This window comes from Canis lupus, chromosome 1 (genome assembly GCF_048164855.1).
Source record: "Canis lupus baileyi chromosome 1, mCanLup2.hap1, whole genome shotgun sequence".
NCBI lineage: Eukaryota > Metazoa > Chordata > Mammalia > Carnivora > Canidae > Canis > Canis lupus.
Genome location: NC_132838.1, coordinates 102369491 through 102396743, shown reverse-complemented (window position 1 = coordinate 102396743; position 27253 = coordinate 102369491). Strand labels below are relative to the sequence as shown.

The window sequence follows — 27253 nt, the reverse complement described above, 5'->3', positions numbered from 1 at the left end:
AGCAGCCTCATCATAAAGGAGGGAGCAGATTTCTGTGGATTCCCAGGGGACCCACACCAGCAAGGTGTTTGTACCTCAGAGACCCCACTGTGCAAACTATTTGTGCATGAGCATGTTTCTGAGAGCAATTTCCTGGGAAACCATTCCCCCTTGTCAAGAACAGTCATGGCCCACAAGTTTCACGCTGCTTCTGCTGTCACCTCTCCTGCATGTCCTCACCTGCCCCCAGGACTTCAGTAGGCTCTCAGACGCTTCGTGGCTGAGGGTGTTCAATTGTCTCAAACATCTGCCGCCAGCCATCCTTCCTCTCCTGAGCCCGAGTCATGTACACACCTGCTCATTGGAGTTTTTTGACCTCTCAAATCCCTAAAAAACCTTAAGTCCAAGAAATCAAATTCCTTTCCAAAATGTGGGAGTATTTGGAAAGCAAGGATTCTTAACATCAGGTTCATTACATTCACCACATTGTCGGCACAGCTGTGCACATGCTGCCTGCGCAAGACTTGTGTTCACTCTGAGACCACTATCTACAACTTTTCTCTGAAGGCGACTCTTGATCTCAGGGTCATGAGTTCAAGCCCCACAGGGTTATAAAGATGATGTAAGTAAATAAAGTTTAAAAAAAAAAAAAAGGAGCCCTGATACAAAAGGGCTTAAGAACAATGAACTATGGTGGCTGGAGCTTGGGATAGAGGGAGATAACAATATGGATTATAGCCACAGATGATGCTAGTAATAATCACAGCAAGGGTTATCACAGCTGTATGCTTACAGGGCACTTTCTCTGCCACAGGCCATTTTCTCAGAGAATTATGTGCATTAACATATTTCAGGGACATTTTTTTAACTTATAAATAAAAATATTGTAAAAAGGATTTCTTTCTTTCTTTTTTAATCCAACAGACTTACTGATTTTCAGGGATTTTATTGACTTTCAAGAACATTGTACTAAGAGAACTCCAATATTTTTTTCGACTTTATTTATTTGACAGAGAGAGAGCATGAACACAAGTAGGAGGAGCTGCAGGCAGAGGGAGAAGCAGCCTCCCCACTGAGCAGGGAGCCCAACCTGGGACTCGATCCCAGGACCCTGAGATTATGACCTGAGCCAAAGGCAGGTGCTTCACCAACTGAGCCACCCAGGTCTCCCCTAAGAGAACTCTTCCACACTAAAACCCACCATCTCACAGACTTGAAGATACTGATGTTACTTCGTGGCAGCTGCCCAGGGGAGTCACCCCTTGCTTGCTGTCCTGGGGGATCCTTCCTGGATCCCATGAGACTGTAACAATCAGAGAGACAGTTCTTAGCAGGCTGTCACCCCCAGGGCACGGCACACACAGCAGATGGAAACACAGCCCTGGTTTTTCAGTGAAAAAGGCCTGTTTGCTTTTCCCAGAGCTTTGGCCGGAGGGGCAGGCTTCTGGCTTGCCTTGCCCCTAGCATCCTACCCTGCACTCTCTGGGGTTGGGGGCAGGTGCCTGGCAGTGTTGACGCTGTCCCTCTGCCTCAGGACAGCTGGCCAGCATCTCCCAGACAGGAGCTCACACACCCGTCTGGGGACCCGAGTTCTGCCACCCAGGTACCTCTAGATCACCTGGCACAAATGCTTATGAACCCCCTGGACTGTACATACTTGCATAATTGAAAAGCTGCTGCCTGAGGGTTGGCTCTCAATCACATGCCAAGATAGAGCCCAATAAGAGATCCTAAGTAAGGGACACCTGGGTGTCTCAGTGGTTGAGCATCTGCCTTTGGCTCAGGTTGTGATCTCGAGGTCCTGGGATCGAGTCCCACATTGGGCTCCCCTGCAGGGAGCCTGCTTCTCCCTCTGCTTATGTGTCTGCTTCTCTCTGTGCGTCTCTCATGAATAAATAAATAAAATCTTTTAAAAAAATATCCTTTTTGTTTATTTATTTTTCTATTTTCAAGGTATGCCTTTATTTATGTGCATTTTAAAAAGTTTTAATTTAAATTCTAGTCAGTTAGCATGTAGTGTAATACTGGTTTCAAAAAAATCTCCTTTTTAATTTTTTGAAATTTCTTCTTTAACTTTGCCAAATACTGTATTAATAAATCTTTACAGGGATCCCTGGGTGGCGCAGTGGTTTAGTGCCTGCCTTTGGCCCAGGGCGCGATCCTGGAGACCCGGGATCGAATCCCACGTCGGGCTCCCGGTGCATGGAGCCTGCTTCTCCCTCTGCCTATGTCTCTGCCTCTCTCTCTCTCTGTGTGACTATCATAAATAAATAAAAAAATTAAAAAAAATAAATCTTTACAGTAATTAAGTTTTTAAACAAATTTGTTTTCTAATCACTATATAGTACACTTGAAACTAAATAACACTGGGTTAGCTGTACTGGAATTAAAATTATTTAATTTTATTTTTAAAAAAGATTTTATTTTTTTATTCATCAGAGACACAGAGAGAGAGGCAAGATATAGGCAAAGGGAGAAGCAGGGGAGCCTGATGTGGGACTCGATCCGAGGACCTTGGAATCACAGCCTGAGCCAAAAGCAGATGCTCAACCACTGAGCCACCCAGGTGCCCTAGGATTTTTTAAAAGTAGTTTCTACACCCAATGTGGGGCTTGAACTCACTCACCACCCTGAGATCCAGAGTGATTCGCTCAACTGAGCCATCCAGTCACCCCCAAACTTAACCACTGAGCCACCCAGGCATCCCAGTAAACACTATTATAACAGCATTATACTCCCAGACATGATTATTGATCTATGGATAATGAGTTCCCATTCCTATTGGGGACGGGTCTGTTGAGCTGTCTCTACTGTGAAAGTCGAAATTGCTGGGTGAGGACCAATGAGACATTTAGAATCTAAATGGAAGCATGGTCAGATCTGCTGAAAATAATGTAGAGGCCAGTGGGAGGTGCTTGCTACAACTTTGTAGAAAGAGAATTATGGGGTGTCTGGCTGCCTTGATAGGTGGAGCATGAGGCTCTTGATCTCAGGGTCATGACTTCAAGCCCCATGGTGGGCGTAGAAATTACTTAAAAATAAAATCTTAAAAAAAAAGAGAGGAATTAGAATCATATGAAGTCGATGTGCATGTCTGTACTCACGTGTGTTTTTCTCTTTATTCAAAAATACATTTTGTGTACACTGCATGGGCTAGATTTGGGGTTAGCTGCTGCAGATACAATGATGAGCTAACTTCCTGCTTCTCCCTCTGCCTATGTCTCTGCCTCTCTCTCTGTGTCTCTCATGAGTACATAAATAAAATCTTTAAAAAAATAAATAAAACACTGTTTACTTAACTCTTTTACTCTTCAAATAATTTGTAGGTTAGATATAGTAATTGTCTGCATCTTACAAATGACGAAACTGAGGCACATTCCATATCCTTATTCTATGACACAGGCAGACTTTTTACAGAACCAATGCATTGGGGACACCTTCACCCTCAGCGACTAGCCTCCATTCTTCCAACAAATACATACAGGCACCTCTTCAGTGCTGGGCTCTGGGGTCAACTCTAGGGGTGTGGCTGGCTGGGAGCAAGGCCAGGAAAGTTCTGGGACTGTTGGAGGGTGGGTGTCCTGCAGAGACTTCCTGGGGAGGATCTTCCCTTGGGAGGAACAAGTCAGATTTCTCATCTGTCTGGGCCTGCCCTGTGTTTGCCCATTCCGGGGCGGAGGTGGGATGGCTACCACACTGCCCCACTGCCCCACTGTCCCCTGCCCCCACACAAGGGCTGGAACTGAGGAGGGAGAAGGAGGGGAGGGTTGATGAAAGATGAGGCAACAGAAGAAAAGGCCCATGAGGGAAAGAATCCAGCAGACGGAAGGTGGAGAGGGTCTGGGCAGAGAAGTCTGCAGGGAGAGAGGAGGTCAGAACTGTGAGGAGCCAGGAGTTGTAGGGATGGAGGGAGAGACAAGGGAGAAGAAAGGAAATCAAGTGCATGAAAATAAGCTTTAGGCAGAGGGAAAAGAAGGAAGAAAACATGTAGAGACAACTAGGCTCCTGCAGCACTGGCTCACAGGCCAGCTGCCCACCACCCTCCCTGGGATGCCCTGCCTGCTCACCTGGCATCGCGCTGACTTCTGAGGGGACCTGGCTGCACTGGCCCCCCTGACCTCTGTGCGAGCCTGGCTCCACCTCACATGACTCTGACTGACTACTTGGCATCGTTCCCACATCTGCCAGGACCCGGCTCCACCCGGCATCACCCTGACCTCCGCGGGGACCTGGCTCCACCTGGCATCATCCCGGCCTCCGTGGGGTCCTGGCTGCACCTGACATTGCCCCAACCTCCACTGGGACCTGGCTCCACCCAGCATCGCCCCGACGTCCATGGGGTCCTGGTTGCACCTGGCATAGCCCTGACCTCCACGGGGCCTGGATCTACCTGGCATCACTTGGCTCCTGGTGGCCCCTGGCATGGGGCCTGCTGCCCCAGGTGCACGATGCACCTTCTGGTGGGGGTGAGGTTGGAGGGCAGTGACCACTTGTGCCAGCAGCTGAGGTGCTGAGGACAGCATGTGTCCACACCGCAGCCAACTGTGGTCTCTGGGCACACCATTCTCTCTGTGCCTTTGGCCTTCATTCTCACATCCCACACCTGGATTCTGGTGGCCAGGGCCAGCTAAGAGCCCCCTCTCAGTCCAGCCCACCTGCAGCTCCCACCTGGCTGGCTGGATCGGCTCTTTTAGATGGTGGCGTGGCCACCAGGTACCTGCGCCCCTGGGACTCTAGCGCCTCCCCACCGAACACCACAAGCTATTCATCATCACTTTGGTCCTGAACCCACTCATGTATAGCCTGCAAAATCCCCAGGTGTGCCCCGCAGCCTGCTGGGCCCTCGCTTGGCTCTAGGGGTCGGGCTCTGCACTGGGCTGACCCAGAGGGGCTGGAAACACAGGGCTGGACACCTAGCTCTGCGATCTTGCACATGTGGCTCCCTCTCTCTGACCTTCCATGCACCTTAGGTGCATTCTGTCTCTATGAATTTCTGTGCATAGGTCAGAGGTCCTACCACATTTTCTGCAAAGGGCCAGATAGTAAATATTCTCAGCTTTGCCAGCTCTGTACTTTCTGTTGTAACCTCTCAGGTTTGCCATTGTAGCCTGATGGCAGCCAGAGACAGTGCACAAATGAGGGAGCCAGGCTGTGTCCCCAAACATCCTTTTTTAGAGACACTGAGATTTGAATTATATATAATGCTCATGTATCCCAAAGTATTATTCTTTTGATTTTCTTTCCAACCATTTTTGTTTTTCTTTTTATTTAAAAGAACAGAGAATAATAGAGTTTTAAATAGATTTTATTTATTTATTTATTTATTTATTGGTATATTTTTTATTGGAGTTCAATTTGCAACATATAGTGTAACACCCAGTGCTCATCCCATCAAGTGCCCTCCTTAGTGCCCACCACCCAGTTACCCCATCCCTCCGCCTACCTTCCCTTCTTCAACCCTTTTTTTGTTTCCCAGAGTTAGGAGTCTCTCATGGTTTGTCTTCCTCTCTAATTTTTCCCCACTCAGTTTCCCTCCTTTCCCTTATAATCCCTTTCACTATTTCTTATATTCCACATATGATTGGAACCCTATGATGATTATCCTTCTCCAATTGACTTATTTCACTCAGTATAATACCCTCCAGTTCCATCCACGTTGAAACAAATGGTGGGTATTTGTCTCTTCTGATGCCTGAATAACATTCCTTTGTATACATAGACCACATCTTCCTTATCCATTCATCTGTCAAAGGACATGTGGCTCCTTCCACAGTTTGGCTATTGTGGACATCGCTGCTATAAACATTGGGGTGCAGGTGTCCTGTCGTTTCACTACATCAGTATCTTTGGGGTAAATACCCAGTAGTGCAATTGATGGGTCATAGGGTCACTCTATTTTTAGCTTCTTGAGGAACGTCCACACTGTTTTCCAGAGTGGCTGTACCAGTTTGCATTCCCACCAATAGCGCAAGAGGGTTCCCCTTTCTTCACATCCTCTCCAATATTTGTTGTTTCCTGTCTTGTTAACTTTAGCCATTCTCATTGGTGTAAAGTGGTATCTCATTGTGGTTTTGATTTGTATTTACTTGATGGCAAGTGATGTGGAGCATTTTTTCTTTTGCCTGTTGGCCATGTGTATGTCTTCTTTGGAGAGATGTCTGTTCATGTCTTATGCCCACTTCATGACTGGATTGTTTGTTGCTTGGGTGTTGAGTGTGATAAATTCTTTTTTTTTTTTAATTTATGATAGTCACACACAGAGAGAGAGAGAGAGAGAGAGAGAGGCAGAGACACAGGCAGAAGGAGAAGCAGGCTCCATGCACCGGGAGCCTGACGTGGGATTCGATCCCGGGTCTCCAGGATTGCGCCCTGGGCCAAAGGCAGGTGCTAAACCGCTGCGCCACCCAGGGATCCCGATAAATTCTTTATAAATCTTGGATAGTAGCCCTTTATCTGATATATCATTTGCAAATATCTTCTCCCATTCTGTAGGTTGTCTTTTAGTTTTGTTGACTGTTTCCTTTGCTGTGCAGAAGCTTTTTATCTTGAAGGGGTCCCAATAGTTCATTTTTGCTTTTGTTTCCCTTGCCTTCATAGATGTGTCTAGCAAGAAGTTGCTGTGGCCAAGTTCAAAAAGGTTGTTGCTTGTATACTCTTCTTGGATTTTGATAGATTCTTGTCTCACTTTAAATCTTTCAACCATTTTGAGTTTATCTTTGTGTATGGTGTAAGAGAATGGTCCAGTTTCATTATTCTGCACATGGCTTTCCAGTTTTCCCAACACTATTTATTGAAGAGACGATCTTTCTTTCCATTGGATATTCTTTCCTGCTTTGTCGAAGATGAGTTGGCCATAGAATTGAGGGTAAATTTCTGGGTTATCTATTCTGTTCCATTGATCTATGTATCTGTCTTGATGATAACAGCTTTGAAATACAGCTTGAAATCTGGCATTGTGATCCCCCCAGCTTTGGTTTTATTTTTTCAACATTTCTCTGGCTATTCAGGCCCTTTTCTGGTTCCATACAAGCTTAAGATTATTTGTTCCAACTCTGTGAAGAAAGTCCATGGTATTTTGATAGAGATTGCCTGAATGTGTAAATTGCTCTGGGCAGCACAGACATTTTCACAATATTTATTCTTTCAGTCCATGAGCATGGAATGTTTTTCCATCTCTTTTGTGTCTTCCTTGATCTCTTTCCTAAGGGTTCTGTAGTTTTTAGAGTATAGATCCTTTACTTCTTCAGTTAGGTTTTTTCCTAGGTATCTTATGGTTTTGGGTGCAATTGTAAATGGGATTGGCTCCTTAATTTATCTTTCTTCCATCTCATTGTTAGTGTACAGTAATGCCACTGATTTCTGTGCATTGATTTTGTATCCTGCCACATTGCTAAATTGCTGTGTGAGTTCTAGCAATCTTGGGGTGGAATCTTTTGGGTCTTATATATATAGTATTATGTCATCTGCGAAGAGAGAGAGTTTGACTTCTTTGCCAATTTGAATACCTTTTATTTCTTTCTTTTTTTTTTTTTTTGTCTGATTGATGAGGCTAGGACTTCTAGTACTATTTTGAATAACAGTTCTTCCCAACCATTTATTTAATCATGTAAAAACCTCCTCTGTTTCTTTCTTTCTTTCTTTCTTTCTTTCTTTCTTTCTTTCTTTCTTTCTTTCTTTCTTTCTTTCCTTTTCTTTCTTTCTGGCTGTAGACAATGGGCACAGAGCCATAGTTGGCCACTAACCTCTGATACAGGGCAAAAGGCTAATCCAATACAATCATTGTTAAGATAGGTATGTCAGGCATGGACTTTCATGTTTTGTTTTTTGGGTTTGGTTTTGAATTCCAATCGGTGTAAAACATTCATTGTCAGCCAGATACAATAGCTAACACTTTTATATAGAGTTTATTATGTGCCAAGCATTTTCAGAAGGGCTTTACATGTTGAAACTCAAGCTGCAGAATATCCTTATCAGGCAGATGGTACTGTGATCCTTACTCTACACATTACAATCACAAAATGGAGGCACAAACAGGTTACAGACAGCCAGTAGGAAATGCATGGCAGTCACACACAGGTGGTCAGACCTAAGCCATTTGTGACAACATGGGTGGACCTAGAGGCCATTGTGATAAATCAGATAAGCCAAACAAAGACAAATGCTTTATGATATCACCTATCTGTAGCATCTAAAATTAATATAGACACAAATATGGACAAAGAGATAGACATGCAGATACAGCAACATTGATTCCAACACAGATGTGACATAGATATGTCTATGGAAATGGACGTATTGAAGTAGAAAGGGACATAGACAGAAATATATCTGGAACTTCCCTAATCCTTACATCCAGAGATGCCAATATTCTCCACTCTATCCCATTCTTAATGCTGTCTGTGACTTACTAAACTGACTCACAGCAAAGTAAGCATTCAGCAGATGACAGCAGTCATCACTCAATCACTCACTCACTCACTCTCCAAACACTTATTAAGTGCTCACAATGTGATTCGAATGTAATGCGGGCCCTGGAGGTGCAGTGATGTGGTTAGGCGTGAAGTAATGCTAGCACCAGAGCTCGGCTATTGATGGCACAGGAAGAACAAGGCACTGTGCTAGTTACTTAGAAGCAGGATTTATGTTGATCCTTGGTCATCACATATGCATGAAATATTGGAAGGCAGGTGCTTTTCCAGAAGGGGAAACTGTGGGTCACAGGGCTCACACCCTTCACCCAAGCACTCAGGGGTGGAATTCTGCTTGCAAAGCCCAACACCCAATCCCTCAATAGCTACTACTGCCACTGCCTAAAATAAGTCCTTCAAATGGCTATTTTTACTTCTGCTATTGAAGCATGGCAGACACACATGAAAAAACATAAATCATAAGCACAGTGATTATCTCAGCTCCCTTGATGTAACCAAGAGTTATGGGGCAGTGGGGGAATCATAGCAAGGACATGTTAAGACATAAAGATGGGGAGGTGGGCAGGGGCAGATTTCTGGGGACCTTGAATGCCAAGATGAAAAGAATGGATTTCTTATATGGGTGATAGGAGCAGACAGTATACAGCCCTTCTGCAACATTCTGGAAGCAAGAGGTCAGTAGGAACACAAGATGGAGAAGCCCAGGAGGAGGGAATGTAGTGGAGACTAGAGTCTTCAGAGAAGCAGAGGCTCCTCACTCCCCAATTCCCTCTGCCTTCACATGGAACACACAAGCACCAATTTGGTAATGAGCAGAATTCTCTGTGGGTTAGGTCCTTAGGGCTCTCATTGTGTGGCCAGAGCCAAAGATTGAAATCTCTGGCTCCTGTAATCTCAGTCAGCCCTGGAAACTCCTGGATCAAGGGGGACAGTCAGAACTTTGTCCTCACTTTCAGACAGACCAAGAAGCAGAAGGTAAGTGGGTCCTCTGTGAAGGTAAGGGCTCCAGGCTGCAAGGGGAAGAAAGGGCTGGGGTTCCCCATGACCATCATTCTTTGATGGCGATGGTGATGATGATGGTGGTGGTCATGGTGATGATGATATGACGATGGTAATGGTGATGATGATGATGATATTGATGGTGATGATGACAATGATGATGATGATAATGGTGATGGTGATCATGATGATGGTGATGGTGATGATGATGGTGATGTTGATGATGGCAATGAAAGTTGGCGATGAAGAGGATGATGATAATAATGGTGGTGATGAGGCAGATGATCACTTCTGTCAGTTATTGAATGCTCATTGTGTCCTAAGCCTTCTGCATGATCTCAGCGAATTCTCAGCAGTCTTATGGGGGTAGATACCATCAGTCTGCAGGCAAGGAAACAGGCTCAGAGAGATTTTGGAACTCACAGCTAGCAAATGGCAGAACTTGGGTTTAAGTCTCCATCTAGCTGGCTTTAGAGTCAGTTCCCTGAAACAGTTGGAAGTGCTTACTGGGCCTTTTTCCTCCCACCATCCCTGAGCCAGAGGTACCATCACCTCCCTTTATAGATGAGGGAGTCTCCTCCACTCATCCCAGCTAAGCTATTGCCCCGAGCTCTCACTCAAGGCTGCTTTCACCTTTGTATTTGGTGGGGTAGCTCAGCTCTAACCTTAGTCTCCTATAGCAAGCTAGTGCTGTTAGCACCAGTAGTGCTGTTTGCATGAAACCTATCATTTAAGGGAATTTTTTCATGGCCGATGGTTCCTTTCCTATCTAGAGGTGAGCATACTAGGTGACCTGAAGCTGCATGGAAGGAGGCAATTGTCATTCTGCACCCTCTGCGTGGATCATCCTGGATGTGGCCAGTGGTGGGGGTTGGCGGGCTTCTGAGGGACATTAACAGCCATTGACTGGGAATTGTATCGCAGGAGGAATTATCCAGAGAGGGTGTCCTCACATAGAGGACTCACCTTCGTGTGCCAGGTACTGGGTCAGTCACTGGGGGTTCATCAGGGACCATGCCAGAGAAGGTCCCTGCCCTCCAAGAGGGTCATCAAGAGGTTTTGTGTGAACTTTGCTTATTCTGTGGACTTCGCTGGAGAATTTGAGAGCCCTTTACAGGATTAAAAGCATTCTTATTGTTGTAAGAGACCAATGGTCAAAATCCTCTGTGTGGCCTAAAAAACCCCCAGACATTCTCCAAGATTCACCAGGTTTTTACTGATTTCTCTCTCTGTGTGTCTCTCTCTGTCTCTGTTTCTGTCTGTCTTGCTGTGTTTAACACATTATGACTGGTAGCCATTGTTTGCAAGTGAGACCTCCTCCCCTGGTGAGTGTGGACACTCTCCTGGGGAAGCCAGGGTGAATCATTCTGGCCAAGCTCAGACACTGGCTGCTATGTTCCCTCTATGAGTTGTGGGGACATAGGCTGTTAGTTCATGGTTATTTGGGCATGACAGTACCTAGTGTATAGGACTGTTGTGTGCATGCACTAGTAATGTGCTTGAGACTCAGTACACAGTGAGTCCTGTGTGAATGCTTGGCATGTACATGATTAGTCTCTCTCTTTCCCTCCTTGGGCATAACTGCTGACCTGAAGGTGTATCTATGTCTTTCCCAGGAGGGCAAAGGAAATGATAGGAATTCCACAGGAGAGGGAGTAGATTTTGCTGAGTGTGGATACCATCAATGTTGAGGAGTGAGGGGAGATGGGAAGACTGATGAGGCTGTGGCCATGGTCCACGTGATTGCATGAGGAAGAGAATCTCCCAAAAACTGTGTGAAGGTGAAACCAAAACTGTCAGACAAGACTGTATTAAAAATAAAATCAGGGATCCCTGGGTGGCGCAGCGGTTTAGCGCCTGCCTTTGGCCCAGGGCACGATCCTGGAGACCCGGGATCGAATCTCACGTCGGACTCCCGGTGCATGGAGCCTGCTTCTCCCTCTGCCTGTGTCTCTGCCTCTCTCTCTCTCTGTGACTATCATAAAAAAAAATTACAAAAAAAAAAAAAATCAGAAGCCCACACGGGCAGGATGAGGAACCAATGGCATTGCCATTCTGTTCCTCTAGGAGCTTTCCATAGACCAGAAAAAGTAACTCCTCAGACAGGAATCTGGTAAACTCCTGAGTCTCTTATACAGACTGATACAATTAGGGGCTGCCAGAGATTTTGTGCACCTGCCAGAGTTTTGTTACTTTTCGTAATGTTCTTTTTTAAATAAAGTTCTTAAAAAAGATTTTATTTATTCATGAGAGACACAGAGAGAGAGGCAGAGACATAGGCAGAGGGAGAAGCACACTCTCTGCAGGGAGCCCGATGGGGGACTCAATCCCAGGACCCCGGATCACGACCTGAGCCAATGGTGGATGCTCAACCACTGGGCCATCCAGGCACCACTGTATGATGTTTAACAGTGCCCTTGTCTTCTACCAAGTAGATGCCAATAGAACCTCAAATATAACAACTCAAAATGTTACCATACACAGTCCCCCAGTGGGGGATGGAGGTGCTAAATCATCTCCAGTTGAGAACCACTGATTTGGTTGTCAAAACCAACATTTAAAAAAATGAGATAAAATAGGCTCAGGACAAACAGAACAAAAAATATTTTGTGTGGAGAAAGTACATTCTTTTATCTGTCATCTACAGAAAAGAGACTCAATCATTAAATGGACTGAATATTATGGAGCACCTACTATGTTTTAGCCACTCTTTCCCATGCCAGACACCACTCCAAAGCAGGCAGAAAAGTGCTGATAGATGTGACCCTCTAAGTGGGGCAGACAGACGACAGAAAAGTAAGCAAATAAACCAAGTTACTTCAAATGTGTTTTAGAAATGAAATGAAGTCATAGAGAGGGGCTAGTGTGCGTACATGTTGTGGAGAAGATACTTGAAACCAGGTCATAGAGGAAGAGATCTCTGTGAAGGAGGGGCACCTTAGTTCATATTTTTAAGAAGAGAAGGAAACAGGAGCACAAACATTCAAGGGAAAAATATCTCAAGCAGAGGGAACAGCAAGTGCAAAGGCCCTGAGGCAGGATCAGGCATGGTGGATGCAACTCCATGGAGGAGAGGTCAGAAGGTGGGTGGGCCAGGCCAGTCAGGGCTTTGTGAGCCTTGTAAGCCCCGGGATCTCCTACCAGGCTCATGGGGGCCCTCAGGGAGGGCCCTGCACATGGCATGAGCTTATCTGCTCTGGGCAGCACCCACTGAGGAGACAGAGCCCCGGCAGGTGCAGCTCTGCTCTCCATAGCCTCAGCTCAACCCGTCCCCTCCCGCAGGCTTCCTGCCCGCCACGCCCCCGCCCGGGGCCATGCCGACCGCCTGGGCCCCCCCGGGCGCCCCCGAAGCCCCCCCCTGCGCCAACCAGAGCTGCGTCCCCAGGGAGCTGGTCCTGCTGGGCTTCGCGCACGTGCCCGCGCTGCGGCCGCTGCTCGCCACGCTCTTCCTGGCCATGTTCCTGCTCACGCTGCTGGGCAACGCGCTCATCGTGCTGCTGACCGCCCTGGACCCGGCCCTGCGCGCGCCCATGTACCTGTTCCTGCGCCACCTGGCCCTGGTGGAGATGTGCTTCTCGCTGGACATCGTGCCGCAGCTGCTTCTGACCCTGCTGCGGCCCGGGCGGGGCGTGTCTCCCGCCGGCTGCGCCCTGCAGCTGCTGCTGGTGTTGTCCTGCGTCACGTCCGAGTGCTTCCTCCTGACGACCATGGCCTGGGACCGCTACGTGGCCATCTGCAGGCCTCTGCGCTATGGCGCCATCGTGAGCCCGCGGCTCTGCCACCTGCTGGCCGCCACGTGCTGGCTGGCTGGCGTCCCTGTGTCTCTGGTCTTCACCATCTGGCTGTTCCGCTTCCCCTTCTGCGGGCCCCGAGGCATCCGCCACTTCTTCTGTGACATCGCGCCTCTGCTGAGCCTGGTGTGTGCAGACACCAGAGTCTTCGAGGCCAACGTGTTGGCGGCCACGGTGCTGGTTATCATGGTTCCCTTCTGTCTGATAGCCGCGTCCTACACCAAGATTCTGGCCACCGTGCTGCGGATGCCATCTGCCAGGGGGCGCCACAAGGCCCTGTCCACGTGCGCCTCTCACTTCGTCGTGGTGCTTCTGTTTTATGGCACCACGGGGGTCATCCACTTGCGACCCAAGGGCAGCTACTCCCCGGAGAGCAAGCAGGTGGTGTCCTTGTCCTACACCCTGGTAACCCCCATGCTCAACCCCCTCATCTACAGCCTTCGAAACAAGGAGGTGAGGGCTGCCCTGGGACGCGTGTGTTGCCATGGCCAGGAATCTGGACCCCATGAATGACTTCTTCAGGAATTGTTGATGGATGTTTGACACGGATCTATGTGCAAATATATCATACAGTGCTCTGACTTTTTTCTGGAAAACTCTATTGTTTTCCTCTTCCGGTCATGGTGGTGCTGGTTCCACCTTCCTGTCCAAGAAAAGGCTCGTGGCAGAGCATTCAATCCCTGATTACTATTATTTGGTAGTGGTGGATAAATGAACCTAATTGGGCCAACTAGAGTGTATTAGTAAGTGCCACAAGAGTACTGCATGGAAAACCATCCTAGAATGTACTGTATTAAAACATGTCACATATTGCTGTTAATCGTCAATCAGCTGAGGGTTAGCTAATTTGGGTTGGTGTCATCTGGGTGGTTCTTCTGATCTTGGCTCATGCCCATGAGTGCTCACCATCATAGGCTTGGTTTAGCTAGAAGACCCTCTGGTCCACACATTTCCCATTTTTCTCCTGGGAACAGAGCTCTGGCATGGTTTTTCTCACTACAATAGCTGAATGAGAAGGCTCCCTTGTTCAAATGATTTTCAAAGCTATGGTCATGTGCCACCCAATAAGATACCATTAGTCAATGCAAGTCACATGGCCATATCCAAAGTCATGGGGTAAGGAAATACACTCTGTGTCTTTGTGGAAGGAACTCTAAGATTATAAGACAAACGCTATCGATAAAGGGAGGACTAAGTAGTTAGGGGCTTTAGATCTTAACTTTGGAGAGCCAGACACTGAGATTTTTGTTCAAACTTCTCTTTGTTCATAGCTGTTAAGGATGTAAGCTTGTAGAGGCAATCAGCTATCTGGTCTTTAACAGAGGAGTTCCTGCTTGATAATGGAGTCATTGCAAAGAAAATCAGAACCAATGGTGGTGGGTGGGGGGAAAGATGTGGTTCTGATTTTGTCGAGTTTCTGGATCCAGCCATGCCCAAAGTGTGTCTTGCCCTTAGGAATTCCTCTTAGGTGAACGAGTAAATTTGTCTTTTATTTAAGCCAATTTGGGTTGATGTCCTATCCTTCTCAGTGCCCTGATTTACTGATCTCTAATAACTAGCCTGGTACACGAATTACGTTATTTCTTCTCTAAAGCTCAGTAAGAATATTTTTTTGAATATGGGTAAATACATCAGAGGAGAAGTTTCTTCCCTTCAGTTTATGGGCTACTTTTGAAGGGATCTAGTTTTTCTAGAAGACAAACCTGGATCTGAATTGTCTCTCTTTATTTTCTTGGTTGTACAAACTAGGATTTGACTTTCCTGAGCCTCAGTCTTCTCATCTGTGAAGCGGGAATAGTAGCCATACTTCCTACACTGAGTTGTTACCATTAAACAAAGAGATGTATGGAAGTATCTAGCACAGTGCTTGGAACACAGTTGGTGCTCAGTTAATGGTCTCCATTCATTATTCACATAGCTATCCTCATAGATTAGAAACCCAGAAGCTCCACCCTTGGAAGGTAATGTACTATAGTACTCCCAGGATGCTGGATTTGGTGTTAAGGGACTTGGAGTTGGATGGACTAAAACCCTTCAATGTGGGTTGTTGGACTAGTCTCTCTGAGGCTCAGTTTCACCCTGTATAAACAGGAAAGGGTGTGAGGAATAACCCCTGCCCTGCCACCACTCAGGATTACGGTGGTAATCTAATATGACAAACAGTATAAAAATACAACTACTGCACCAGACTGAATGAGTTTCTGTTCTTTGTCATCAGACCAGTTCTGCCAATGCTTTCATCTTCCCAGGTGTCTTCTCCTTAATTTGGCATCAAACAACAAACAAGTCAGGCACTTCTCGAGGCTCTCAGGACACTGTGGTGAATAATGTAATATAGTCTGTGCCCTCATGACCTTTCAGGAATGCACAGCATTTTTTAAAGATGTGGTTCAGAAACACCTGGGGTGGTCGTTCAGCATGGAGATGTCAAACCCAGGCTGGGCCCCACCCAATCTATCAAATCAGAAACTTTGTGCTCACAGTCCAGGAATATGTATTCATGCAAACATAAGTCCTGGGTGATTCCAATATAAGGATATGGATCTACTAGTTTAGCAGATCCCTATTAGAAGGGAGAGGGCAAAGAAGGCCAACACATCAACCCCAATGCAAATACTAAAGGGAAAGTGGTCTACAATCTAACCAAACTCTTTTTCCTACTTTGAAACTCTGAGTCTTCACCACTGAAATCTGCTTGACCTACTTCTTTGGACAATTGTGACCAAGACTAGGAACTTCAGTACTACTATCCTTTGAAATATAGAAGTGGTCATGTTGTGCCCAAGATTGTGAATCCGGGAAACCACCAAGGAGCTGACACCGATGCAAACACACGAGGGTTTATTTACAAGCTCGAGCTTGGGTCCAAGTATACCTGACACAGCGGAGCAGGGACTTGGACCCCAAGGTGGGTTTCAGCTTAGTTTTAAGGGCTGGTCTAGGGGACCTCCAGAAGGGGTGGAGGAATTTCTCAAGTTCTGTTTACATTCTGATATGGGGCCTTCCAGGGCATTGGGCTCTGTTCTCATTATAATATGGGGCTTCTTGCCCTTGGCTTGGGCTCTGTTCTTATTCTAATATGAGGCTTTCTAGGGCGTTAAGCTGTAAGCTGTTTTCTTCCTGGAACTGAGGTAATGTAAATTTCAGCTCTTATTCACAGGGGCCTGGGATGGCTGTACTTGTGCTAACGCTGAACTTAAAGTGGAATGGCCTTAAAATTTTCTCGGCCTCCACAGTCATTGAACCATCAACCCCGTCCCCAGTGCAGTTGTGGAGAGGAAGAGGTAAAAGGCTGAGCCTCCTGGCATCCGATAAGCCACCACTTTCCTCAGCCATAGGGCATCTCTCATGAGATCCGTTGATTCTCCTGCTGTGTACTCATTCCCCCTTCCTGATAACTGTATGTGGATTTGTCTTTGGGAAACTATATGGACCATATTCCCTACAGTCTTTTGTCTTTGGCAGTTTGATCAAAGTACTTCCCTCAAAAACAACAACAACAACAACAACAAAGACCCAAAGTGCTTCCCTCTGCCCTCACCGTATACAGGGTGTTGATTTGGTATCCCTAAACTAAACCATTCCAGCACTTTCTCCCTGGAATTGGATTACTGAGTGAAACAAGCACAGAATATGGAACTGACTTTTCTCTATGGTGGCCTAGTACTTCTTATCTGGTTTACCAAAACTCTCCTGGTCCATGATCCTGGAAAAATATGGTTCTTCATCAACCCTGCAGTATCCAACCACTTTCTTGGCTTAAGTGATCCAGTTAGCTTCTCTTTTTAGCAACCAAAGGACTTAAAATGATACAGCATCGGGCTGTTTCCCTGCCTGACACTGCAGTTCTGGGTTTGGCCTGGACCCAATGGTTGCCAAAGTCACTTTAAAAAGCTCTTCTCAAGGGATGCCTGGGTGGCTCAGTGGTGAGCATCTGCCTTCTGCTCAGGTTATGATCCTGGGGTCCTAGGATCGAGTTCCGCATCGAGCTCCCCAAAGGGAGCTTGCTTCTCCCTCTGCCTATGTCTCTGCCTCTCTCTGTGTCTCTCATGAATAAATTTTTACAAATCTTTAAAACATTCTTCTCAAGGATGTGGAGAAAGGGGAACCCTCTTGCACTGTTGGTGGGGAATGTGAACTGGTGCAGCCACTCTGGAAAACTGTGTGGAAGTTCCTCAAAGAGTTAAAAATAGAGCTCCCCTATGACCCAGCAATTGCACTGCTGGGGATTTACCCCAAAGATACAGATGCAGTGAAATGCCGGAGCACCTGCACCCCGATGTTTATAGCAGAAATGCCCACAATAGCCACACTGTGGAAGAAGCCTCGGTGTCCATTGAAAGATGAATGGATAAAGAAGATGTGGTCTATGTATACAATGGATTATTAGTCAGCCATTAGAAACGACAAATACCCACCATTTGTTTCAACGTGGATAGAACTGGAGGGTATTATACGGAGTGAAGTAAGTCAATCGGAGAAGGACAAACATTATATGGTCTCATTCATTCGGGGAATATAAAAAATAGTGAAAGGGAATAAAGGGGAAAGGAGAGAAAATGAGTGGGAAATATCAGAGAGGGTGACAGAACATGAGAGACTCCTAAATCTGGGAAACGAACAAGAGGTAGTGGAAGGGGAGGTGGGTGGGATGATGGAGTGACTGGGTGAAGGGCACTGAGGGGGGCACTTGACGGGATGAGCACTGAGTGTTACATTATATGTAGGCAAATCGAACTCCAATAAAAAAAAATATACAAAACCCCCCCACTCTTCTCAAGATGTTCTTGGGTTTTTTGTCCTTCTCACCAATGTTTCAGGTTCTTCCTGAAAACATGACCCAGGGGCAATTGCATAGTTGAGTTGGTTGGGCATCTGCCTTCAGCTCAGGTCATGATCTCAGGGTCTTGGGATCAAGCCCCACATTGGGCTTCCTGCTCAGCGGGGAGTCTGCTTCTCCCTCTCCCAATGCCCCTCTGCTCATGCTCTTTCTTTCTTTCAAATAAATAAATAAAATCTTAAAGAAAGAAAACATGACCCAGGGATCCCTGGGTGGCGCCTGCCTTTGGCCCAGGGCGCGATCCTGGAGACCCGGGATCAAATCCCATGTCGGGCTCCCAGTGCATGGAGCCTGCTTCTCCCTCTGCCTGTGTCTCTGCCTCTCTCTCTCTCTCTCTCTCTCTCTCTGTGTGTGACTATCATAAATAATAAATAAAAAATTAAAAAAGAAAAGAAAACATGACCCAATTGGTACTAGATTTAAGAACCTCATGGCCTCATAAACCCTGACTTTTGAGTTCTAGTCTCCAACTAAGACCCTCCAACAACCAAAGAGCACAAAAAACTTTTGGGACACTTGGTTCCAGGCCACCATTCTCCCAGATCCCTCCTCTTACCTCCTGTTTCCTCCATCCCTGGATGTATCATGAGAAAGCCTTCTGAAGTCAAGAATGAGACCCAGAACTTTCTAGGAAGTGGAAAGCAGACCTCTAGTTTTATCCTACCCCCTCCCCATCATCAAACATCCCTGGAGTATGCACTGAGTTAAGACCTGTGCTTGCCTCTGTGGACACAGAAAGAAAAGGCAAATTTCTTCTTTTGAAATAACTCCTTGAGGACACATAAGATAAAAAAGTTACAATTTAGTGTGAAGGACGTTGTAGTAGCAATGCACTAAGTCATTATTTTGAGCATTGGGATGGAGATGAACTAGTATGTATTGAATATCTACTAAGTGTCAATCACCACACTGGACATGTGATGCATATTTGCTAATATAATTTTCCAAAAGATGTTTTGGTTTAATACCTGTCTCATGGTATGAGCACCGGGTGTTATTCTATATGTTGGCAAATTGAACACCAATAAAAAATAAATTTATAAAAAATAAAAAATAAAAAAATACCTGTCTCGTGGCAATAATAATAATATTGCTTCCAAATGTGGGGTATTTAATTTGCACTGAGCTCAGAGACTTATATGCCTTAAATAATTTTATCCTCTCAATGACCCTGGGAAGAAGGAAGGGTTATCTTACAGGGAGATTCAGAATGGGAGTAAATCATGAAAGTCCTGCAGCTATGAGATTTGAGTCAAGAACTAAATATCATCTGTCAGGCTTCAACTCTACAGAACATTTCCACAACCTCATTTGGAGGGTGTTTAACCAACACTGACCGATCACCCACGTGGTCCCAGAAGTGATTACATCACACCATCCTGTTTTATCAGAGAAGGGAACTAATTCTATGTGGCTAGAGACGAGAGAAGGTTAATATTTTTCAAAGACTGAAGTTTCATGTGAAATTTAAAGGGTTGAATTGAATTTCATTGTGAGAAAAGGTAATCTCTTGTCAGAAAGAATAGTTTGGGCAAAGTTCCTCAGGAGTCAATGTACTTTGGATCTCTGGATATTTGTGTGAGCAAGGATAAAGGTGTGGAAAGAGTCACACAAATATCTTAAGGGTGGATATAAAGGTTATAGTGATTCTAATTGTGGAAAGATGTATATAACATAAAATTTGACCTTGTTAACCATCTTTAGGTGTACAGTTCTCTGGCATTAAGCACATTCACCTCTTGTGCAACCATCACTGCAACCCATCTCCAGAACACTTCATCTGGGAAAATGGGAGCTCTGTAGCCATTGTACACTAACTCCCCATTTCTCTCTCCTCTGGCCCCTGGAATCCACCATTCTACTCTCTTTTTCTAGGAATTTGACTCCTCTAGGCACCTCATATAAGTGACATCACACAACATCTGTCCTTTTGTGACTGGCTTATTTCACTTAGCATAGTCTTCAAGATTCATCTGTGTAGTAGCAGCATGTGTCAGAATTTCCTTCCTTTTTATGGATAGTTGAATTCCATTCTCTGTATATATTACATTTTGCTTATCATTGCCTCCATCCATGTACACTTGGATTGTTTCCATCTTTTGGCTATTGTGAGTATACTGCTATGAACACAGAGATGCAGATACCCATTCCTGCCATTATTTTCAATGGGCAGCATTGTCTTAGCCTCCAATTTCTACTGGAAAGTCTTCTCCTGTAGTCCTCAGATGCATTAGCTCTTCTCAGAACAAGTTATGAACATGTGTTTCCATAACCAAACTTATCAACCAAAGGCAGGAACAATTTACCACTTATCTTTATGCCCCAGGACCAAAACACAAGACAGGGCATTTGGGAAGAAATCAATGTATGATGGCCTGAACTGAGAGTGGCTCTGAGGCTCCTCCTCCCCTTAAGCCTCCAAAGAGTGTCAGTAGAAGTGTTTTTCTTCTTCTTCTTTTTAAAGATTTTATTCATCCATTCATGAAAGACACACACACACACACACACACACAGAGAGAGAGAGAGAGAGAGAGGCAGAGACACAGGCAGAGGGAGAAGCAGGCTCCATGCAGGGAGCCTTACGTGGGACTCAACCCCGGGTCTCCAGGATCATGCCCTGGGCCAAAGGCAGGCGTCAAACCACTGAGCCACCCGGGCTGCCCATAAGTGCTTTTCCCATCAACTATTCTCCAAGTCTGCAGAGACCAGAGGAGGTCTCTGAGGTCCAGAGCTCCAATTTAAGCTGGCATCCCTGCTTCCTTTTCACCATGAGGAGAGTCAACTCAGCAACTTAGAGCATTCAGAACTACGAAGAAGGTGAAACAAGGGTGGGGAAGTGGATGCCTCATTCAGGACCAACAACAGCTTTCCAATGTGGACTGAAAAGTGACTCTACTCTTCAACATCTCCTCCTCCAGGTAGGAGCTGAATGCACCTGAGCATCTGAGCCTCTTCCAGGGGCAGCATCAGCAAGAACGGATCTGAAGCTGCTGTCCTTTGACCATCATATGGGGAGACCAAATGTTATTCTTTGGCGGTGAGGACAAGGAACAGCAGAAAGAAACTTTCTTTTATAGAATATCCAAAGTATACCAGGCACTGACTTTGAATGCTTTAGAAAAGTATTCAGTTACTTTTAACTGATGTAACCCCCAATTAGTACTTATCCATAATTGTGTATTAATTTATGAGGCAGATTTAAACAGATTGAGTGACTTTCTTGCTTGGAAGTTCTTGAACACTTTGAGGCTAATACCAGGTTGGTTCATGCCCATATAGCCATCACTTTTGGTGTATTGCTTCTTTGCACAAAGCCCCTTACTTAATAAATAACTACCGTTAAACACTTTACCAGCCAAGGGTCTGTCTTCTCATGAGAGGAATTCTGAGTTTCATTTAGAACAACAGATTGAAACCCACTTCTGTATAACTTTGAGCTCAAGCTTCAGCCACAACATTATGTTGTCTCTCTTTTGACAGTGAGGAAATTAAATAGCTCAGGAGGGAGATGGTCATCTATATTTTTAAGTAACACACAACAGAAATTAAGTAGAACGCTCAAGGAGCCAGATAGAGAAAGCTCCATGGCCCAGATTGCTGTGGGGACCAGGAATGTTCTCTTACTGACCACCATATCTCCTTCGAACCTAGCACACACAGTCTTAGCAAAGAATTCCTGGATAACAACTATCTTTGAGATGGTATATCTAGATATTTTTGAATATCTAGTTTTGGGATTTGGGATGCTAATGTGCCTTCAGGGGTGCACTCACTGGTTTTGCTGCAGGTTATCCAGGGATCTCTTAGTTCATCTGAAGTCCTAAGTTAGGAAAGGCAACTCAGAAAAGGATCTTTGGAGGAGGTATGTATTGAGTGGATACGGATAAGAGGATAATGAAGATCAGACGCAGAGCCAAAAAGAGGGGGAGCAAGAAATCTCAGTTGGGGGGAAGGACTGGGATGGAATGGGAAATGAAAGGTGAGTGGACTCCAATCCAGGAAGTGTTTACTGGGGTGCAAGTTCTGCTTGACAGCTCTAAAGCGAGTCGGTGGAGTCACACCCCTGATCCTTGGCTGCCCACCTACATTCATGCAGTAATATACACATGTATGTCCTCAGGGCGAAATTATCCTATGATCCTCATGCCTTTGCACAGAACCTTAGGATCTACAAATCCGGCCTCTTGGAAGGCTCTGATGCTCTGAGTCTTACAGGTCTCTGCTAACATAATTTGAGAGGCTCTCAGGTCACCTTCCATCCCTAACGTTGCTGTGCAGGGTAAACATCTTTCTTATGAACATTTGGCAGATACTGACCTCTGTCATTAGTTTATCCTCAATTATTTCTGCTTATGTAGCCGTGAACTGCTATCTAAGGGCCCCCTGTAACTTGGAATTGTTTTTGGTGGTGGTGGTGGTGGTTTGTGTGTTCATCGACTCTTTCTCATAGGAAGTCAGTGGCCATAGACCTGGACTATCTTCTTTACCCAAGCATTCCCAATAGCTAGCATACAAAGGGAGGTTCATTGAATGCCATTGAATGAATTCTGTGAATGATAGATAGCCTTATAGTCAGAATTCTCCAGCTGGATCACTTGTCGGCTCTTTACTTCCCATGTCCCAGGTGCAGACTTTTCAGGCTTGACTGTAAAGATGAAATGGAATGGGACTAGACAGCATAAACGTCTGCCCAGCTGTGTTACCTTCTTTGTGTTATATCCTGGCAGTGTGGTCTTGGGCAAGTGAATGTATCTGTTTGGGCTCCATACCTGTCTTGTGGCATAAAACCAATGTATATAAGTAGGATTGATGGCAAGTAAATAATGCATACAAGGCACTCAATGAGTTGTGGAAGTATCAATTATGAGATCATATATCCTCTTGTGTCTTAACAATTTTTTTTCCTGTCAGCTTCGATTTTCTGAAATGTATCAGTGTGAAAATAACACCTATGTGTATTTGCAGTCCCTCACATTGATACAATGAGTGTTATTTGCGACCTTCTGCTGAAAGACATGTCAGTCTTTTGGGGGATTCCTCCCTCTGTGCTCTTCTTGAACACCATCATTGGTGACCTACAATACAATTATCAAAATAAGTTTACATTGAGAAGAGGAACCTTTTCAAACAAGGGAGCTGGCAGTCTTGCTCTACTCCAGATTTTTAAAAATACTCCCAAATTCCTATGCAAAGTATACAAAGAGGGGAAAAAAGAACTTTTTTTGGAACAGAAATAACAATCCTAATTTCTTATTTGCTATACCAATTCTCATCTACTGCCTTATTTATTGTAACAACCTTATCGGAGGCCAGTGATTTTCTCCCAATTTTCAGGCAGTCTGATTATATAAAGATTCGGACTTAGGAAGACCAATCAGAGTAATGACGGTGATCTCATGCTCAGAGTTTGTCTATTCTCCAAAGTCTATTCAGCGTTTGTCTGTAAAAGTCAATTTCCAACAGAAGCTGGGCTAGCCCAGTCCTAGGGTTTCACTCACTGTGAACATACTCCCTATTTTTTTTCTAACTAAGTGTCTTTGAAGAGACCAGAACGTCAATACACTTTATTTGTCTCTCTGCAGATGGAGAGTTCTCTGGAGTTGGGCAACATGACCAGAGTCCAGGAGTTTGTCTTGCTGGGTTTGTCCACCAGGCCGGGCATAAGGAATGCCCTGTTTGCTGTCTTCCTGACCCTCTACCTGCTGACCCTCCTGGAAAACACCCTCATCATCTACCTCATCTGCAGTCACAGCGAGCTCCACAAGCCCATGTACTTCTTCTTGGGTAACCTGAGCTGCCTAGAGATGTGCTATGTGTCAGTGACCATGCCCAGTCTGCTCCTGGGGCTTTGGACTGGACCCTGCCATGTACCCTTCACAGCCTGCATGACCCAGCTATTCTTCTTTATAGTCCTCATCTGCACGGAGTGCACCCTCCTGGCCTCCATGGCCTATGACCGCTACGTGGCCATCTGCCGCCCTCTCCACTACCCACTGCTCATGAGGCCCCAGGTCTGCCTGGGCTTGGCCTTGTCTTCATGGATTGGGGGGCTGCTGGTCTCAGTGGTCAAGACATCTTGCATTGCCAGCCTGTCCTACTGTGGCCCCAATGTCCTCAACCAATTTTTCTGTGATGTCTCCCCTCTGCTCAACCTGTCTTGCACCCACGTGGCCCTGACGGAGCTGGTGGACTTCATCTCTGCCATCGTCATCTTCTGTGGAACACTGTTGGCAGCATTAGCCTCCTACTCAGCCATCGTGGTGGCTGTGCTCCTCATGCCATCAGCCGCTGCCCGACGCAAGGCCTTTTCCACCTGTGCCTCCCACCTGATTGTGGTGGGCATCTTCTACTCAGCAGCCCTCTTCATCTACTGCCGTCCCAGCCGTATCAAATCCATGGACCTCAACAAGGTGCTGTCAGTCATCTACACGGTAGTCACGCCCATGTGCAACCCCATCATCTACTGCCTGAGGAACAAAGAGGTCCATGTGGTGCTTCGGAAAACTCTCCACTGGCCTTGAACATGGTCTTGAATAATTGGACCTCTCATCTCCTGATTGAAAAACTTCTATGGCCACGCAATTCCAAACATAATACTGAAAGGCCAAAGAAAAACTGCAGGAATATGTTTCCCATCTCACAAACAATGAGTTCATTTCAATCAGTAATAAAATCTGAATTACCCATGGAAGAAGTGAACAATGTCTATGAGAAAGCAAGTCATCGCTGATGAATGATGAGTGACTGGTAACTCACATGACAAGATGGTCAACTTTATTAGTAAACCTAGAAATCCAAATTTAACAACCCCATCATTTTATTCTTAGAATGACAAATACTTAACAAATGTTTCTATATGGTTCCCACAAGTAGAGATAGATGATATATAGGAGGATATTCACAGCATCTTTGTATTGAAAAAAATCAGAAACAACCTAATATCCACCAAGTGGATGGATTAGGCACATTTTATTCATTCTGAGGTAAACATTGGGGTGACTAAATAAAAGGAAATAGATTTATGTCTTTGACATGGCAATATGGCATATATATAATTAAGATAGGGCTTTTATCTCAATCTTTTCCCCATTCGTTTGTACTAGCTATTACCCATCTATACTATTTTTAAGGTTTTAATTAATTAATTAATTAATTTGAGAGAGGGAGAAGGCACATGTGTGCATGAGCAGGCGGAGGGACAGAGGGAAAGAGAGAGAATCTCGAACAGACTCTGTGCTGATCATGGAACTGAGCCTCGGGACCTTGAGATCATGACCTGAGTGGAAATCAAGAGTTGGATACTTAACCAAATGAGCCACCCAGGCACCTGCCCTACCTATATTCATTTTTTAAAAGATTTTATTTATTTGATAGAGAAATAGTGAGAGAGAGCATGAGCAGTGGGTAGGTGGAGAGGGAGAAGTAGACTCCCCACTGAGCAGGAAGCCCAATGCAGGGCTCGATCCCAGGCTCCTGGGATCATGATCTGAGCTGAAGGCTGATGCTTGACCGACTGAGCCACCCAGGCACCCCAACAGTGCCTTTTCGTAAATAGAAGCTTCCAATTTTGGTGAAATATAAATTATCAGTACTTAAATTTATACCTCTTACTTTTTTTAAGATTTTATTTATTTATTCATAAGAGACAGAGACAGAGACAGAGACAGAGAGAGAGAGAGAGAGAGAGAGAGGCAGAGACACAGGCAGAGAGAGAAAGAGGCTCCATGCAGGAAGCCTGATGTGGGACTTGATCTCGGGTATCCAGGATCACACCCTGGGCTGAAGGCGGCGCTAAACCTCTGAGACGCCTGGGCTGCCCTATAGTTATTACTTTTGACAGCTTAATAAAATTTACCTATTTCCCTGTCACATAAAACCATTTCCTACATGGTTTATAACTTTAGCTTTCTAATTTGTGTGTATAATGCCACTCAAAAAATGTGTGTGTGCATGTGCATGTGTGAGGTGTGAGTTGAACTTTACTTTTTCCGCACATAATCCAGTTTTACGAAAATGGTTGTTGGAAAGACTCTCCCATTAAATTGCATTGCATCTTTGTCAAAAATCAGATTGAGTAGGGACGCCTGGGTGGCTCAGTGGTTGAGCGTCTGCCTGTGGTTCAGGTCGTGATCCCAGGGTCCTGGGATCGAGTCCTGCATCGGGCTTCTTGCAGGGAGCCTGCTCCTCCCTCTTCCTGTGCCTCTGCCTCTGTCCGCGTCTCTCATGCATAAATAAATAAAATCTTTTTTAAAAAATCAGATTGAGTATAAGAATGTGGCTCTATTTCAAGACTCTGTTTTATTCTCTATCAATCTATTTTTCTGTTAGCTCACCAATATGAGCTTGTCTGGATTACTGGGATGTAATTGTATGAATTAACATCAGGAATTCTAAGTCCTCCCACTTTGTTCTTTTTCAAGATAGCGGTGGCTTTTCTAGGCTCTTTACATTACCATATAAATTTTAGATTCAGCTATGCATTTTTATAAAAATTACCTTTGAGATCATAATTATGATTGCACTGAATCTAGAGATAATTTTTGGGGGAATTGATATTTTCCACAATGCTGAGTCTTTCAAATCATAAATACAGTATACTTTTCCCTTTATTTGGCACTTAAAATCTTTTGGGGTGTAGTTGACCCATGTTACACTAGTTTCAGGTGCATAACACAGTGAATCCACAAATTCAAACATTTTGCTGTGCTCACCACAAGTGTAGCTGCCATCTGTCACTATGCAACATATTCCAATACCATTGGCCATATTCCCTGTGCTGTACCTTTCATCCCCATGACTTATCCATCCATAACTGGAAGCCTGCGCCTCCTGCACCCCTTCACCAATTTACCCCACCCCACCCCCACCTCCCCTCTGGTAACCATCCATTTGTTCTCTGTGTTTGCAGGTCTGATTCTGCTTTTTGTTTGTTTATTCCTTTTCATTTTTTAGATTCCTCACAGGGGTGAAATCGAGTGGTATTTTGTCTTCCTCTGTCTGACTCATTTCACTTAGCATAATCCCCTCCAGGTCCATCTATGTTGCCTCAAATAACATGATCTCATCTTCTTTTTCTTTTAATGTCTGCATAATATTCGAGTGAGTATGTATGTGTGCACACCCAGGTGTGTATACTTACACACCACACCTATCCTTACTCATTCACGTATGGATGGACTCTTAGAGTGCTCCAGTAGTTAGCACTTTAATCTTTA

At 45.2% G+C, this 27253-nt stretch overlaps 2 protein-coding genes across 2 annotated transcripts in view; both read left to right on the top strand.

Moving 5' to 3' along the window:
- Positions 1–25139, top strand: part of LOC140642588 (olfactory receptor 6Z7-like) — a 37338-nt gene extending 12199 nt beyond the window's left edge. The window contains exon 2 of the mRNA XM_072843376.1: positions 23621–25139. Coding sequence (XP_072699477.1) covers positions 23621–24559 — 939 coding nt within the window. The 3' untranslated portion in view covers positions 24560–25139. The remainder of the gene's footprint in view (positions 1–23620) is intronic.
- Positions 9604–14423, top strand: LOC140606830 (olfactory receptor 10A7-like). Its single transcript, XM_072780824.1, has 2 exons — positions 9604–9700; positions 12690–14423. Exons 1-2 carry the CDS (start codon positions 9604–9606, stop codon positions 13709–13711), a joined length of 1119 nt encoding a protein of 372 aa, XP_072636925.1. The 3' UTR covers positions 13712–14423.
- Positions 25140–27253: the final 2114 nt, after the last annotated feature.